At 44.9% G+C, this 16,711-nt stretch overlaps 1 protein-coding gene across 7 annotated transcripts in view; it reads right to left on the bottom strand.

The window, feature by feature from the left end:
* Positions 1 to 16,711, bottom strand: part of ELF1 (E74 like ETS transcription factor 1) — a 242,524-nt gene that overhangs the window by 42,902 nt on the left and 182,911 nt on the right. For all 7 annotated transcript variants that reach the window (XM_033950621.1, XM_033950620.1, XM_033950623.1 and 4 more), the window contains one exon: positions 11,157 to 11,321. In XM_033950621.1, coding sequence (XP_033806512.1) covers positions 11,157 to 11,321 — 165 coding nt within the window. The remainder of the gene's footprint in view (positions 1 to 11,156; positions 11,322 to 16,711) is intronic.

Here is a 16,711-nt window from a genome sequence, read left to right as displayed (position 1 = left end):
ACCCAGGAACCAAAAAAGTATGTCTCTGATGTGAAGGAGGTTGTTTAGTAGATCTCCTGGAAAAAAAAGACTTTGTGCTCTATTTAAAGTATTCCAAGTGTTGAGTCATGTTGAGCTAATTTTGTGCAGCAACCTTGATGGGCTCGCCAAAAAGTTCCTTCCTTAGGCATGGGATATTGACCAATCTATTTTGGAGATTGAGATCTATATCAGAACGCCTGAGCCAAGCTAGGCTTCTCATAGCTACTGACATAGTGGATGCTCTGGAAGACAGTTGAAAAGCATCAGAGAGTGATCTTGGAAGATAGTTTATGTCGCAGTCTGTGAATGAGTATGAATAAGCCACTGAAATTCCAGAGGATGAACGAATGTATTGCTCGAAATCGGTCAACCATTGAACATGTTGAAGATACAAAGACATATAAAAAGTGTAATTAAGGATTCTGCTCAACAGCATAGAGTTTTGATAAAGGCGACAGCCAAATTTGTCCATAGTACGGCGTTTGCGTCCTGGAGGAAATGAGGCATGAACTCTGGTAGGAAAATATTTTTTGAGGGTTGATTTCACTAATAATGAATGATGTGGAAGTTGTGGACTATCAAATCCTGGAGTAGAGAAAATTCTATAAAGCGAATTTATCTTCCCTGGAGCAGCCTTGACAGTTAAAGGCATCTCCCAATTTCTGAAAAGGATTTGTTTAAACAGTTCATGCAATGGCAATTTGAAGAGATATTTGGAAGGTCCACGAAAGTTTAATATACTGTATTTTGGAATTCAGCATTAAATGAGGCATCAGTCTCCACTGAAAGAGACAATTCTTTGCACAATTGGTTAATATAAGTGGCAAAGAATTCTTCAGGAGAAGATCTTCTTTTGGGGGATAGCTGCACCAACAGACTCAAGTTTAGAGAGGGAAAACCCACACTTCAAGTCAGACATCAAATCTGAGAAAACTTCTGGGAAAAAATATCTAGAAGTCCTGCGACGTTTTCGGTACTGGTCCAATGAAGAGGTGGAAGTGGATCGATGAAGTTCCTGATGCCTCTTCGAAAAAGGAGGTCGACTAAAAGAGGAACTTCGATGTCTTGGTCTAGAACGCCTCACAGAAGAAAAGGACTTACGGCCCGAAGTAGCAGCTCTAAGTTTCGAAGAAGAGCACTGTTGAGAAGAAGTAGAACTTCGATGCAAAGAACCATACCTAGAGGAAGATCGGCGCTGAGACATAGAACCATGATGCCTCATAGAAGATCCCCGAGTAGTATTTCAATGCTACTATAAAATAAAAATAGATGGTAAAAACCCAATAATAGCTAACAGCTCAATGTAAATGATTTCTATATTGGTAAATGATGTGTCCAAACTTAAATAGTCACAATATATTCATATAAGAGAGGAAAAAGAATCTCAGAAACCTGCTTGGAACTTAATAGTTCAAGGAAATACATTTGAGACTTAAAGGTTTCAGATTTCAATCATGGATTCTTAAAAAACCTCTCTTGTGCAAGTGAATGTGCACTAAAAAATACTAAAGTGTCAAATTAAATATAAAACTCATATCAGTGCTTAGTCTCACTGTCATAAAAATAACATTTATGTGCTGATGTTAACTTGTATTGAGACTAACTTTTCATGCTGTCCGTACTGGGCTACGTGAATGGCGTCACCTATATGTGAGAATATGATGCCTGCTTGTCCTAGGATAATAAGCTTTCAAATCTGGTATAACCATCCCTCCCTGTTGTTTCATCTTCAACATTATTGATTTCCTACCCTAGTTTGCTTTCTTGCCCATATAAAGGTCATTAACAATCTTTGCCATGTTTTTAAAATTCCCAGGGGAATTGTGAAAGATAATGCCTGAAAAAGTTACAGAAAATGGGGTAGTATATTCATTGCCAATATGGCCATTCATCCTAACCATATATGCTTGCTCCCTTGTCCCCCAACTCTACAAGTCCTCTTGGGGGGGGGGGGGCTGTTAATAAGCCATAACAGATTTGTTTTACTTGGACTGAGTTTTAATCTATTCCTAACCATTAATTTCTCCACTAATGAAAAACACATCTCCAGAAGAGCATAAGTCTGATCTAGTGTATCACCCAATGATATTATGAAAAAATATCAACAGTGAATAAGAAGAAAAAAAAGATGCCAGATTCTTTCAAACTAGTGCTAAATAAACAAACATATATTGATTAAATTTGGTTAGGTGGGGGAGGAACCTGAGGGACTCTATATCTTATTATCTAGGAGTAAGAACATAAGAACATATGAAATGCCCTCACCGGATCAGACCGAAGTCCATCCTGTCCGGCGATCCGCGCACGTGGTGGCCCATTTAAGTACACCTTTTGGGAGACCCGGATTTCCCATATCCCTCAATATGTTTTTCAAGAAGATGTGCATCCAACTTGCGCTTGAAACCCAGAACAGTAGTCTCCGCCACAACCTCCTCCAGGAGAGCATTCCAAGCTCCAACCACTCGCTGTGAGAAACAGAACTTCCTGACGTTTGTCCTGAACCTGCTGCCACTCAGTTTCAGGCTATGACTCCGTGTCCGTGTGACTTCCGAAAATGTTAACAATGCTTCTTCATGGTCTATTTTATCAAAACCTTTTAATATTTTAAAAGTCTCTATCAAATCCCCTCGCAATCTTCTCTTCTCTATGGTGAACAAACCCAGTTTTCCGAGACGTTCCTCGTAGCTCAAATTCTCCATACCTTTGACCAGTTTCGTGGCTCGTCTCTGCACCCTCTCCAGCAGAGTTATATCCTTCTTAAGGTATGGAGACCAGTGCTAGACACAGTACTCCAAGTGAGGTCTAACCATTGCTCTGTACAGTGGCATTATGACCTCTTCCGATCTACTCGTGATCCCCTTCTTAATCATGCCTAACATCCTGTTTGCTTTCTTCGCCACCGCCGCACATTGGGATGAAGGCTTTAGGGTTCTGTCTATCAGTACCCCCAAATCCCTTTCTTGTTCGCATTTGGCTAATGTCACCCCCAACATCTTATATTCATGTTCTTTGTTTTTCTTTCCTAGATGCATCACCTTACATTTGTCTATGTTAAAACTCATCTGCCATTTTATCGCCCAAGTTTCCAGCTGGTTTAGATCCTTCTGGAGATCCTCGCAGTCCCTTAGAGAGCCAACCACCCGACATAGTTTTGTATCATCTGCAAACTTCGTTATATTGCATGTTGTTTCCTCTTCAAGGTCATTTATAAAAATATTAAACAAAATAGGCCCAAGAACCGAACCCTGGGGCACGCCGCTAGTCACTCTCTCCCAGTCCGAGAATTGCCCATTTATGCTCACCCTTTGCCTTCTGTTCTCTAGACATTTGCCAATCCATCTATGCACTTCTCCTCCTATTCCATGGCTCAGTAGTTTTTTCATAAGCCTTTCATGTGGAACCTTGTCAAACGCTTTCTGGAAATCCAAGTAAACTATGTCCACTGGATCTCCACTATCCAATTGTTTGTTCACCTTCTCGAAGAATTGAAGCAAATTTGTCAGACATGATTTCCCTTTCCTAAAGCCGTGCTGACTAGCCCTTATTAAGTTGTGATCTTCCAGTCAGATAGTTCATCTTTCCATTGAAGACTGAGTCAGCAATTCCCAACTCAATATGAACAGCAGCAGGTCAGAGTCAATTAAATCAAGAGCTGTAAACAGATCAATCTGCATGACAACTGCCTGACCTCCCTTATTAAGAACTAAATGAAACTCAAAAAGCAGAGCTACAAATAGGGTTTCCATGCTATACAAACTTAAAAAAAATTGTAATGGGTGCAAAAAAAAAAAAAAGAATTGCTATCTAAATAAGACATAAGCAGTAAAATGTTATGGGCCACAGGGGCAATAGTTTTCACCAATATTTTGTCCAGCATAGCATCAGAAACTAGAGGGCTAAGGGCCAGGGCTAGAGATTGCTTTCTTTGGTCCCTCCAACCAAAAAGGTGTTCTGTTGCTCTTGCAATAAGATTCTAACTGTGAAGCTGCTATTGTATGTATTCAATAGTTTTGTTAACGATGAAGGCTGGCAATCCGTTGAGAGCATAGGATCTGCACAGTTCAGTTTCAAAAACTGGTGTCAGTATTATCTGATGAAGTGATGCAGTAAAACTACCATTAGACAGGGCTCACGTCAGAAATGCTGCTGTTAGCTATCATAAAATCAAAGCGGCAAAGTTGCTTAATATCCAACCAGGACAAGGGTTCAGTATAGTTTCCCTTAGCAATGTTCTTCCCCAGACTGCAATTTCTTAACTAGACACTAGTGCAAATAGACCATCAGCTATTACCTCAACCACTACTTCAGAATCATCAGATCAAGTCATAGTTTAAGCTTGGAATGCAAAATCTCCTTAGCCACATAACAATTGGAAAGACAACTGGACATTTAAAATGAAAGATCTAGAAACATTTAATCTCAGACAACTTGAAAGTAGTCAGTCCAATATGCAAACAGAGATAAAAGCAGCAGGAAAAATAAAGCCATATTGCCTTATATGAATCACTAATGGGAACACAAGCCTCCTCCCATAGGCACATCAAGAGGGTAGAACTGGTTCAGACTAGGCCTACTGAAAATGGTCTGCCAACATAAGGGCTCAAGATGCTCTAACTGTACCTACTGGAAGAAAGAGTAAAAAGAAGGTATGATAAACACATTCTAGCATGCTTTCAGTTTTGCAATCTATAAATACTATAGATATGGGGTTCTCTAGTACCCTTCAGTATGTTTGAGCTTAGATTCTGTCAATCCTATTAATTTTATTTATTTATTAGGATTATTTACCACAGGTGGTGTAGAGCAAGAACAATCTGAACATAGGCAATAGAAAATTTCAGCAGAAAAAAATTATTCAAACTGCATATTACAGCAATGTTGATACAACATACAACAAAAACATAGCTATTCACCAGTGTAAAGAGCGATGTGGGAAAAGAGGTATAATAGCTTAATATCATAGTTGGCCTACTTTAATTTTTCCCAGAACCATCTCTGCTACAACTCTTTTTTTTTTTTTTTCTAACTCAGTGGTGGAAGAATCAGGCTCAGAACTGACACCCCTTTGGCTATTGAAGCTGAGATAATTGGAGAAGGGAATGTGTTGCTTTCAACAAGATAAGGACTAAGCAGTGAATCAAGACTGTGAGAAAACCACACAGGTGGGGTATTTTTCTGTTTTTCTTCTCTCCTCTTTGAAGCTTGGTCCTGACTAACTATTTCTCTTTATAATTAGCTGCTTATAATAAATAAGACTACCGTATTTTTGCGGATATAACGCGCGCGTTATACGTGATTTTACGTACCGCGCATACCCCTCGCGCGTTATATGCCTGAGCGCGGTATACAAAAGTTTTTAAACATAGTTCCCACCCCGCCCGACGCCCGATTCACCCCCCCAGCAGGACCGCTCGCACCCCCACCCCGAACGACCGCTCGCACGTGCTCCCACCCGCACCCACATCCACGATCGGAGCAAGAGGGAGCCCAAGCCCTCTTGCCCGGCCGACTCCCCGACGTCCGATACATCCCCCCCCCCGGCAGGACCACTCGCACCCTCACCCCGAAGGACCGCCGACTCCCCAACAATATCGGGCCAGGAGGGAGCCCAAACCCTCCTGGCCACGGCGACCCCCTAACCCCACCCCGCACTACATTACGGGCAGGAGGGATCCCAGGCCCTCCTGCCCTCGACGCAAACCCCCCCCCCCCAACGACCGCCCCCCCCAAGAACCTCCGCCCGTCCCCCAGCCGACCCGCGACCCCCCTGGCCGACCCCCACGACACCCCCACCCGCCTTCCCCGTACTTTGTGTAGTTGGGCCAGAAGGGAGCCCAAACCCTCCTGGCCACGGCGACCCCCTAACCCCACCCCGCACCACACTACGGGCAGGAGGGATCCCAGGCCCTCCTGCCCTCGACGCAAACCCCCCTCCCTCCAACGACCGCCCCCCCCCCCAAGACCCTCCGACCGCCCCCCCAGCCGACCCGCGACCCCCCTGGCCGACCCCCACGACCCCCCCGCCCCCCTTCCCCGTACCTTTGGAAGTTGGCCGGACAGACGGGAGCCAAACCCGCCTGTCCGGCAGGCAGCCAACGAAGGAATGAGGCCGGATTGGCCCATCCGTCCTAAAGCTCCGCCTACTGGTGGGGCCTAAGGCGCGTGGGCCAATCAGAATAGGCCCTGGAGCCTTAGGTCCCACCTGGGGGCGCGGCCTGAGGCACATGGGCCAAACCCGACCATGTGTCTCAGGCCGCGCCCCCAGGTGGGACCTAAGGCTCCAGGGCCTATTCTGATTGGCCCACGCGCCTTAGGCCCCACCAGTAGGCGGAGCTTTAGGACGGATGGGCCAATCCGGCCTCATTCCTTCGTTGGCTGCCTGCCGGACAGGCGGGTTTGGCTCCCGTCTGTCCGGCCAACTTCCAAAGGTACGGGGAAGGGGGGTGGGGGGGTCGGCCAGGGGGGTCGCGGGTCGGCTGGGGGGGAGGGGGGTTTGCGTCGAGGGCAGGAGGGCCTGGGATCCCTCCTGCCCGTAATGTAGTGCGGGGTGGGGTTAGGGGGTCGCCATGGCCAGGAGGATTTGGGCTCCCTCCTGGCCCAATATTGTCGGGGAGTCGGCGGTCCTTCGGGGTGGGGGTGCGAGTGGTCCTGCCGAGGGGGGAGACGAATCGGACGTCGAGGGGGGGCATCAGGCTTTCAGGATGGGGACAGGACTTCAAGGGGGGACAGGCAGATCTTCAAGGGGGACAGGCAGACCTTCAAGGGGGACAGGACTTCAAGGGGGGACAGGCAGACCTTCAAGGGGGGACAGGCAGACCTTCAAGGGGGGACAGGACTTCAAGGGGGACAGGCACGGAGAGGCGGGGCAGTGCACCGAAAGTCAGGGCGGGTGAACGGTGAGTCGGGGCAACCAGAGGAGAGTCGGGGCAGTGCACCGAAAGTCAGGGTGAGTCGGGGCAACCAGAGGAGAGTCGGGGAGGGCGAAAGGAGAGTCGGGGTGGCCAGAGGAGAGTCGGGGAGAGCGAAAGGAGAGTCGGGGTGGCCAGAGGAGAGTCGGGCAGCATGCGCGTTATATGCCTGAGCGCGGTATAGAAAAGTTTTTGTACATATCATCGTGATTTCTGCGCGCTATACCCCTGTGCGCGTTTTACAATGGTGCGCGTTATATCCGCGAAAATACGGTACATTAGACTTTCTGACTTTTTCAGTTCTCACTTGTTTTTTTCAAATTAGACACTATAAATCAGTTTTATTAGCTGGCAGGAGGATATTGAGTCCCAATTTGGGCCTCATTATACAAGTTTCTCAACATCTGGTTTCACACCAAGCGGATTCATGGGTAGGGTAAAACTAGACCCTTCGTCATATTGACTGACATCGCAGCCACAGCCTGGAACCTAGACCACTGGAAGACGGAGTTCCGAGACAGCTGCACCACTGGCATCCCCTGGTATGACCGTGAAGCAAACGATGCTGTGCTTTTTGGGTTCCTCACAGCCTAGTTCCTGGGAGAGGTGGGTATGGGCTCTGTCTGTCTCACTGTTCTCCCATTTCCTGTGCTCCATAGTCTAGTGTCTGGGAGGTAGGTACTGAACCATACTGAGTTCCCCTCTCCCTGCCATCCACCTGCAACGTCTCCCTTTCTTGTGCTTTTTGGTTGTGGGAGAAGGAAACTCATGCTTCTTCTCTGTACTCCTCCATGCTGCCCCTTCCTTAGCAAGATCCTTGCTGTCTGCCAGCGCTGGGGAATTAATCTTTCTCGGGCAGGAAGTTGCACAGCAGCTGTTGACATGTTGCTACAGGAAGTGGCATTATGTACTTCTGGGTGATACCAGTGGCCACCTTCTTTGCCTCCAGGATATGACTGCTTCCAAGGCGCAATTACCCCTTCCCACCCCCCAACGCATGAGACTGTTAGGTTGTTGTATAGGTGTTGTGGTCACAGAAGCTGGTGATGGCATGTGGAGGAAATAATAATGTGCTGTCTTTATTCTGTTTTGTTTCAGTACGCAGTTCAGTGCGAAGATGAGAAGCTCTTCATCGTGGATCACTTCCATGAATGGCTGGCCGGTGTGGGCCTTTGCCTCTGTCGAATCCGTAAGCTCCCGGTGGCCACAATTTTTACCACCCACGCCACACTCCTAGGACGCTATCTTTGTGCTGGCAGTGTCGACTTTTACAATAACTTGCAGAGTGTAAGTCTGGTGCCAGTGGCCTTCAGCAGATGCTGCCTGGCCCCTCAGCAGGGAGTCGGAGTGCTGTATCTTTGGTATCTGGTAGGTGGTGGAGGGTGTACCTGTAGTCCTAGCTCTCTGTGCCTGGGTTGTGGTGGGTGGCAGACATCTAGAACTCACAGTTGTGGTGGGTTTTTGTAGACATCTGGAACTCACAGTAGCCATTCAGCTAGTGGCTCTGGACAGGGCAAGAGCGCAGGAAACTTGCTCCTGCCCCAGTACACTGCTGGACCACAAGGAATTTGAAAGGTAAGCAGGGGAGGTGGGAGGGAGGTGAAAGTTGTCAGAGTTGGCTGGGATAGGAGGTGGGAGGAATTCTTCCTGTTCTGGCCCACCGCTGGACCACCAGGTCATACAGCTGGCCCGGTCGAGGCATGCAAGACATTGGGAGGAAGGAGGGACAGGGCAGGGATGGGGGATAGGGTGCAGAGCCTGGCAGGGCAGGGAGGGAGGGGGGGCTGGGTGCTGAGCCTGGCAGGGCAGGGTACTTGAACATTAACCCCCTGGTTTATATTCAAGTCAACCTTTTTTCCACCTTCTTGGGGGAAAAAGGTAACCTCGGTATACATTCGGGTTGGCTTACATTTGAGCAAATACGGTAATATAATAAGCCAGAAATCTCTAGTGCCCAAACTCCTCTGCTGACTTGTCACTATAGATAAGGCACTATAATAAGCCATTACTGTATTAGCTTGTGAGAGGCCCAGTTTAATCCCCTAAAAAAGTTCCAACATCTTATTTCTGTTTTGTGTTCCTTCCTGATAAGACACATTACATGATGGGGTCATGGAAAGAGTAAGGGGCCACCTGGACAATAAGGTGATGTGAACAGCCAAAGTCAATCATTGCTTTTCAATTAGGAGGCCCAATTTACAATTTATTCATAATGACATAATGAAATGGAGCAAATGGGACATGATAGACATGAGAGAAACATGAAAAAGATAAGGCAAAACAAAGAGAAGGTATATTATCTGACCCTGAGATCATCTAAGCTACTGAATATGCAACAGAATAATATAAAGTCTAGGTTCAGGGGCTCAGAGGCACTAAAGCCAGCGATTGTTGCTAAACCTGTTTTGACAACTTTAGCAACGATCACATTTGCCGACCCGATGCAGAAAACCACTCACCATGTGGTTTTCTGCATAATCGTTCATTCTCAGATCCTATCATACAGATAAGCTCACTAATATTGGAATGCCATGAAAACTACGAGTAGCAGTAATCAAATAAACCCAATTGAAAAAGATGATAAAACATCAATCCAAAAAGTATAATCTTTTTCGTAGTTCTAAAATACAAGAACAGCAGAAGAGCCCATTATTTAAACAAAAGAACATTAAATTTTTTGTATATAAAGGGAGGGTCCTCAGTCTTCACAACTCTTAATAGGAGGGAAATAGATGAACCTCCCTCCAATCAAACACGATCTTGAGAGGGTACTTCCGGACCGCCAGCCTGCGGCTGATCATAACGGTGTGTCTGCTTTGTCCTGATGTCCACAGAGAACACCTGTTACAGGTAAGCAATTCTGCTGTTTTTTTTGCAATATACAAAGATAAAGGAAGGAATAAATATTCTGTAAGATTATTGGTAATTGATATAAAAACTGATTAAATATGGACCTATGAAGATGGGATGATACAACTGTTGAAGAGCTTTTCCCTTTTGAGCATTACCTAGCTCTGATAATCTGTTTAATCAGAAGCTTGTTTCAGCTTAAAATTCTTTAACAAAATCATTAAAGGGATATCTATAAATACTTTGTAGTGGATTCTCTTTTAATCTAATAGTAGTTTACATTGAAAGCACAAGTTGTTCTTGATGCAAGTGTTTACTGAAACATAGCCATGTTGGGTCCCAATGCACACCCAATATGATGGTAAATAAAGGTGATCCTGGAGATTTTTATCATTTCATTTTTGTCTTGACTTTTGGCATGATACACAGTCTTTCACATACCTGACACTTAAATACATAAGTAGCACCATACTGGGACTGAGTACATCAGAACCTGTATCATGTGCCCAATAGTGGCCAATCCAGGTCACAAGTATCTGGCAAGATCCCCCCAAAAATAAAACAGATTTCATACTGCTTATCCCAGGAATAAGCAATGGATGTTCCCAAGTTCTTCTTTTTGGGATGTACTTACTACCCCTTCTCCAAAGGTTGGCACTCTAGGTGACTGTCTAGTTGACCTAATTGTAGCATTAGCCCTAGCCATTGTATTTTTTTTAAGCTAGCAAAACATGGAGCATTTTATAAAATATGTACAGAACTGTGACAAAAAAATTTGTGTATTAGGTAATACACAGAGTAGAAGCAGCCATTTTACAAACATGTGAAAGAGCATCATCACTTGGAACTCTGCACATATAACTAGGGATGAGAGATAAAAGTTACATATCTCCACAGCATGAACAATGACTGAAAGCAGATACTTATATCAAAGGCAATACACACTTTCTACCTCTCTCAAGAAAATACTCCAGAAGTACTCTACCTTAAAAAGGAATTCCTAAATCATCCCACCCCCCACTACTGCTATACCATACAGCAGGAAATGAGAAAACAGAAAAAACAGTTTAAGAAGAAATATTAAAAAAAGGGAAAATTAGAAAAAAGATAAAATAAAATGCCCCCAAATCAGAAATCAGCTTTTTAGGTGTTTAAATTGCACCTAACTTTTCAAAAATGATTTCCATATTTTTCTAACAATAATAGTTATTTTTGTTGTAATCCAACTTTAGTTGTATCAAGAGCACAAGGTAATTAATATAAGCCAGATTTGTAGTCATGTGATCAGCAAGACAGTGAGATTTAACTTCCTGTCCAGATCTCCAAAATGTGTAATTGGAGATTTGATAAAGAATATTTTTCTTAGCATCTTCTCACCTTTCTTTCTCTTGGATCGCTCTGGCATCAGAATTCCTGGCAATTCCTCACAAGTGTCTTGAAGTTGCTGAATTTCCATCACTTCAGGGATCCCATCCACTGTCACTGATACATGTGTGATAGGAGCCATCATCAAGACATCTTCAGAAGCATCAAACATAGTGGCTAAGAAGGAAAAAAATCACTTTTAGATAACTGCCACAATAAGTTTTTCATATAGTATATGGTAGAGAGAAACATATTAAAATCAGGATAAATATAATGTTTCACTTTCACTGCAGATGTTACAAATATACAAGTCAATATAAAATTTGTGTACTCTTCTGAAAAGATAAAGCAGGACAGCCAGATGGCTCAGTAGCCAGGCTGCACATTGTCGGAGCAGAGTGGATTTCTGAACCTGTTTTTTTTTTATTTGGCCAGGGATATTGCTTTGCAAATGGCCAAGAAGCCCGCTATGGTAGATGGGAACAGCCCTGAATTTTCAAGAAGCTTCTGATAACTATTTTTGGAAAAATATTACAGTGAACAAAACAGGGGACTGAACAATAAAAACTACCTGCTTAAATTTACTTTAGTTACTGCTTAGAGAAGCGTTAGTTGGGCTATCCAAGCATATTCTCCAGAAGCTTCTAGAAATCTCAATACTATTCCCCTCTACAGCTGGTAGCAAATATCCACTGATAACCCAGTTGCAATGCAACATTCCCAGTTCTGGTTCACTGTAATATTTTTCCTAGCACAAACTATTTACTTGGTTAGAAAAGATCTTGTGGTGGTAGGTTGCTTGCCTACTGCACTCATAACATGGGTTCAAATCTCACACTGGGATTTTTGTCCAGTAGCTATTCTATGGCCAATTCACTTTTGCTCAGTAAATGAGCACCTTGCCTTAGCCAGGGAACTAAAGATGATGGGGGAAAATAATGGTAAAGCACCCCACAAATAGTCTGCCATGAAATCACCATGCAAGGGGCAGCCCCCATAAATTTATGCACTACTTGCATGCAGGGGACTGCCTACAATTGTACCCCTCACTTTGTTAGCCCCGTGTCTGACAAATCAGCGATCCTAGCATTTTTGCAATATCTGGACTGCAGATTTATTTTTGTAATTTTTATTTCCCGCCAAATCACAAATATTCTAGGTGGGATTTCCTGTCAAATCACAAATGTTCTAGGTGGGTTCCAATAAGCATGTACCAAATAACACATAATTGCAAGTAAAAACATGACCAAAAAAAAATAAGGCCAACTACCTTTAGAATTCCAATGTTATCTATCATTTGGATCGCATTAAGGAGAAAATTCCACCACATTTAGACACTTACAGTTATATCAGCCACAGAGTAGGAACTTAAATGTAGCAGAAATGTTTTATAACTTGCTGTGTTCTGTAAGTAGGATTCCCACCTGTGCTCTGCCCTTATGTACACTCCTCTTGGTACTACAAAATTAAGCAGGTATTTACAGAATAGCACTTAACATGAGTAAATGAACACAGATACTAGCATTGTACTGCTTATGTGACCACTGTATTTTGTGGGGGTCACAGTGCCCCTTGAAACCACTAAGGCAGAGGTCCTCAAATCCATTCCTCAAGGTCCACAACCCAATCTGGTTCTCAGCATTTCCACAATCTATTTGCATTTACTGTTTCTATTGCATGCAAATAGAGGTCAAGCATATGTATTGTAGAAATCCTGAAAACCAGACTGGGCTATGGACCTCAAGGGCTGGATTTGAGAACCCCTGCACTAGGGAGTAGAGGGCTGCATAGGAACAGGGGCAATGAGAATCCCACTGAGTCCGTGGGTGTCCCCTCCACACTTGCAGAGATCCCACAGGGATGGGTCGTCTTTGTTTGGGGATCCTGTGTGTATTATACCTTCTTCCAGCATCGGGTCCTATGTAGCCGCACTTGTTCTCTCTTTTCAGGCCGATGCCAGCATGCCTTTGCTCCTCCATGCTACCGGAAGCTGATCCAGAAACCTTCCCTATGACACATTTTGCATCAGAGGGAAGGCTTCCATGTCAGCAGCCAGTAGCATGGAAAAGCTAAGGAATGCTGCTGTTGGCCTGAAAAGAAAGGCCGGTAAGACTGCACGGGATCAGGGTGGGTGGGAAGAGAGGGAAAGAGATACTGCACGCATTGGAAGGAGGTGTGGGGAGGAAAGGAAGAGATGCTGCCTGAGCTAGTTCAGGGTTAGTGAAATGCGTCTCTTCTCCCATGACCCCCAGGGGTCTTCATGTTAGGAGCGCTGCTCTTTCGCTCCTGTCTCTTTGCTGCTCACTTCTAAAATGGCTGCTGCGACCTCTCGCAGTACTACAAGAAATGCCGCAAGCACCCACGAAAGGTCATGGCAGTCATTTTAGAAGGGAACAGCAAGGAGGCAGGAGTGAAAGAGTCACGCTCCTACCACGAAGACCCCCTCGGGACCACCTCAGTAGGCCCGGAGGGGGGGAGGCAACCCAAATATGGCAGAGTGGGGGGGGGGGGGGGCGGGGGCATGGTAGAGTTGAACTGTCATGACAGGATCATGCTCTTGCCCCCAAGATCCCCTTACTGGACCTTGTACCCAAGGAGGCCCTTGGGGGAGGGGAAATCGTGGGTTAGGAAGGAGAAAAAAGGGACGGCACCTGGAGAGGGGAGAGAGAGCCTTGATTATGGGTTGGGGGAAGGTTGAGAGATGCAGAGACCTGCGAGGGGTTGGAAAGGAGAAAGAGGGGAGAGAAGCTAGACCTTGGGGAGGGAAGAGAGTGAGAGACCTAGAATATCTCAAACCCCTTTCTCTATCCATTGCAGCTCTTTGTAAATCTTGGGAGAATTGTTGGACATGGTGGTGAAGAGGAGGAAGGAAGAAATATTGGATGTTGTGGTAGAGGGAGAAGGGTGAGACAGATGGAAAGGGATCCAAGGGGAAGGAATGTTGGACATGGTGGAGGGAATGAATGGAGAAATGCGGCATGGCACTAGAGAGGTGTAATAGAAGGAGAAATGTTGAGCATAGGGTTGGTGGGGAGGGGCAAAAGATACTGCCCAAGGCCAGGGCATGAGAGAGGGAGAAACTGACTGTAGAGGGGGTGAGAAAGATGCACCCTGCATCCCTCTCTCTTTCCACTCTCTTTGCAGTAAGGGAGGGAATGAGAGGGACAAAGATGGTGGACAGTGAGAGAGAGGGAGACATGTTGCACATGGGGGTAGAGGATAGAAGAAGAAATGATCTGCAGGAGTGGGGAGGGGAAAAAGAGGGAAATGGTCCTGGATAGAAGGGAGGGAGGATGCTTTACAATGGGAGGGAGGGAGGGAAGAGAGAAATGCTGGACCATGGTAGGAGGAACCAATGGACAGCAACCACTTGAAGAAGAATTTGAAGACAGGAAAGCAGAAAAAAGAGAAACTGGAACCAACTTGATGGAAAAATAAATCTCCAGATAACAAAGGTAAAAAAATGAATTTATTGACTGAAATATGTTAGCTTTGAGAAATGTACATAGCAGATGTCTTTGTATTGTGTTCAACAGAAAAGGAAATTAATTTCTGGTTTTATCTCTCCAGTGTTGAAGTTTAAGTTTATTAGGATTTTATATACTGCCTATCAAGGTTTTCTAAGCGGTTTTACAATCAGGTACTCAAGCATTGAAGTACTTGCTGACCCTTGCTGTGGCTGGTGGGGATCCCCCAAGCACCGCCAGTTGAGGACCTCGTCCATAGGCGGCCAGAACGTCCCTCAACCAAGCATAGCAGTCGCTGGCAGCATCCCTGAGCCACTGAGGTGTCAGCATCTGTGACTCAGGGACGCTGCTGCTGCCTGCCAAGCTTGGCAAAAGTGACTCCCAGCCACCTTCAGAGGAAGTCCTCAGCTGACATAGCTTGAGGGTCCTCATCAGCTAGAGTATTTATATTTTATATTTACATTAGAGGCTCTGGCAGAGACCTGTTTACAAAGTATTTATTATTCCCAATTAATATTTCCAAATTAATGAAGTGCCTTTGCTTATTTATAAATGGGTCTCTACCAGAGCTTTTAATTCAGTAGCATAACTGAATGAAATAACTACTTCTGAAGTTTATGGGGATGAGCGGGGATGGAAAAGATTACTTGTGGGGATGGATTCAATTCCAGTGGGGATGGGTTTGATTTCTGTCCCCACACAACTCTCTACTAGGGAGTAGTTTGCAGGAAAGGTGTGGCTCACTGGTAGAGATGCTGTCTCTGCACCCAGAGGTTGTGAGATCAAATCCCAGTGCTGCTCCTTGTGACCCTGAGCAAGTCACTTAATCCTCCAGTGCCCACCACTTTGAATGTCAGCTTTGAATTGTCAAAGCCACAAAGAGATGGTATACAAGTCACCTTTCGCTTGATACTTGCCCAAAGGCCAGTGAGAATTGGCAGCTGAGCAGTTGCCAGCACAGGAGTCCCACACAAGTGTGAAACCTTAGCAGTGGTCAGCAGAACCCTCCATATATCCAAAGGCAAGCTTGACTGGCAGGAAAAAAACCCACAAGCCTTATCAAGCAAGTCATTATTGCTCAGGACATGCATGCTAGTAAATGTATTCTTTTGGGGAAAAAAATCAGTTTATTAGCATATCAAAAGTTCTGCACAAAAGTGAACAAACGTTTATTCAAATAAAGAACTGAGATCTGGCTTCTTATAACTCCAACTCTATCACAGAAACAATTATCCAAATCATCAACTTATAAGGTCCAACTCACTCTCTTCCCCGATCCCCCAGATCTAACTTACTCTCCCCCAGGTCTAATTCACTCTCCCTCTCTTTCCTCTCCCCCAGTCCAATTTTCTCTCTTCCTCCCTCCTTCCTTCTTCCCCCAGCCCCCTGATCCATTTATCTTAATTCCGCCCCCCCATCCCTTTCCCCCACATGGTCCAGCATCTCTTCCTCCCAGACCTGACCGCTGATCCTGACTACAACAGTATCCTTTACACCTTGCCAAATCAATCTTCGACCCTGCAACTGCAGCAGCTCTATTGAAAGGCTGCCTGCAATCAACACCGGGCCTTCCTTCTGACCCAGCCTGCCTCCTTCTAATGGGAGGAGAGGGAAGGGAGGTGGCAGGCAAAAGTGCTGCACACTATTAATTATTAATAAAGGTGATTAAATTTTTTAATCGCAATCATTTATGCATTAATCATGATTAACATGCAGCCCTACTTAAAACTTATTCTCATCTCGTGGCATAGTCAGAACTAAGCAGAGAAGAGAATCAGCATAATTTGTTTTCGATATACATCTCTACCTACTTATCCCATATTTGCAAAATAATCTCAGTTTTGAAAATATAAGACAGGACTGCACCAGCATGGACCCAGTTCCCAAACAGAATCATTACTGCCATTTTACTTAAAATGTTGCATCTGCATCAAAACTGAGAGCATTCTGTCAACAGATGTTTCCAGCAGTCACTATGTAAAAGAGCTCCAGACCATATTATAACAAAATTACTCGTTTACCTCCTTGGCAATTTCCATACACCAGGCAATAAAACCAGAGCATAGCTTTATCTCATTACCTATGAAATATGAAGACAGT

The sequence above is a fragment of the Geotrypetes seraphini genome, chromosome 6, assembly GCF_902459505.1.
Source record: "Geotrypetes seraphini chromosome 6, aGeoSer1.1, whole genome shotgun sequence".
NCBI classification, from domain to species: Eukaryota; Metazoa; Chordata; class Amphibia; order Gymnophiona; family Dermophiidae; genus Geotrypetes; species Geotrypetes seraphini.
This window is presented reverse-complemented; position numbering and strand designations above follow the sequence as displayed.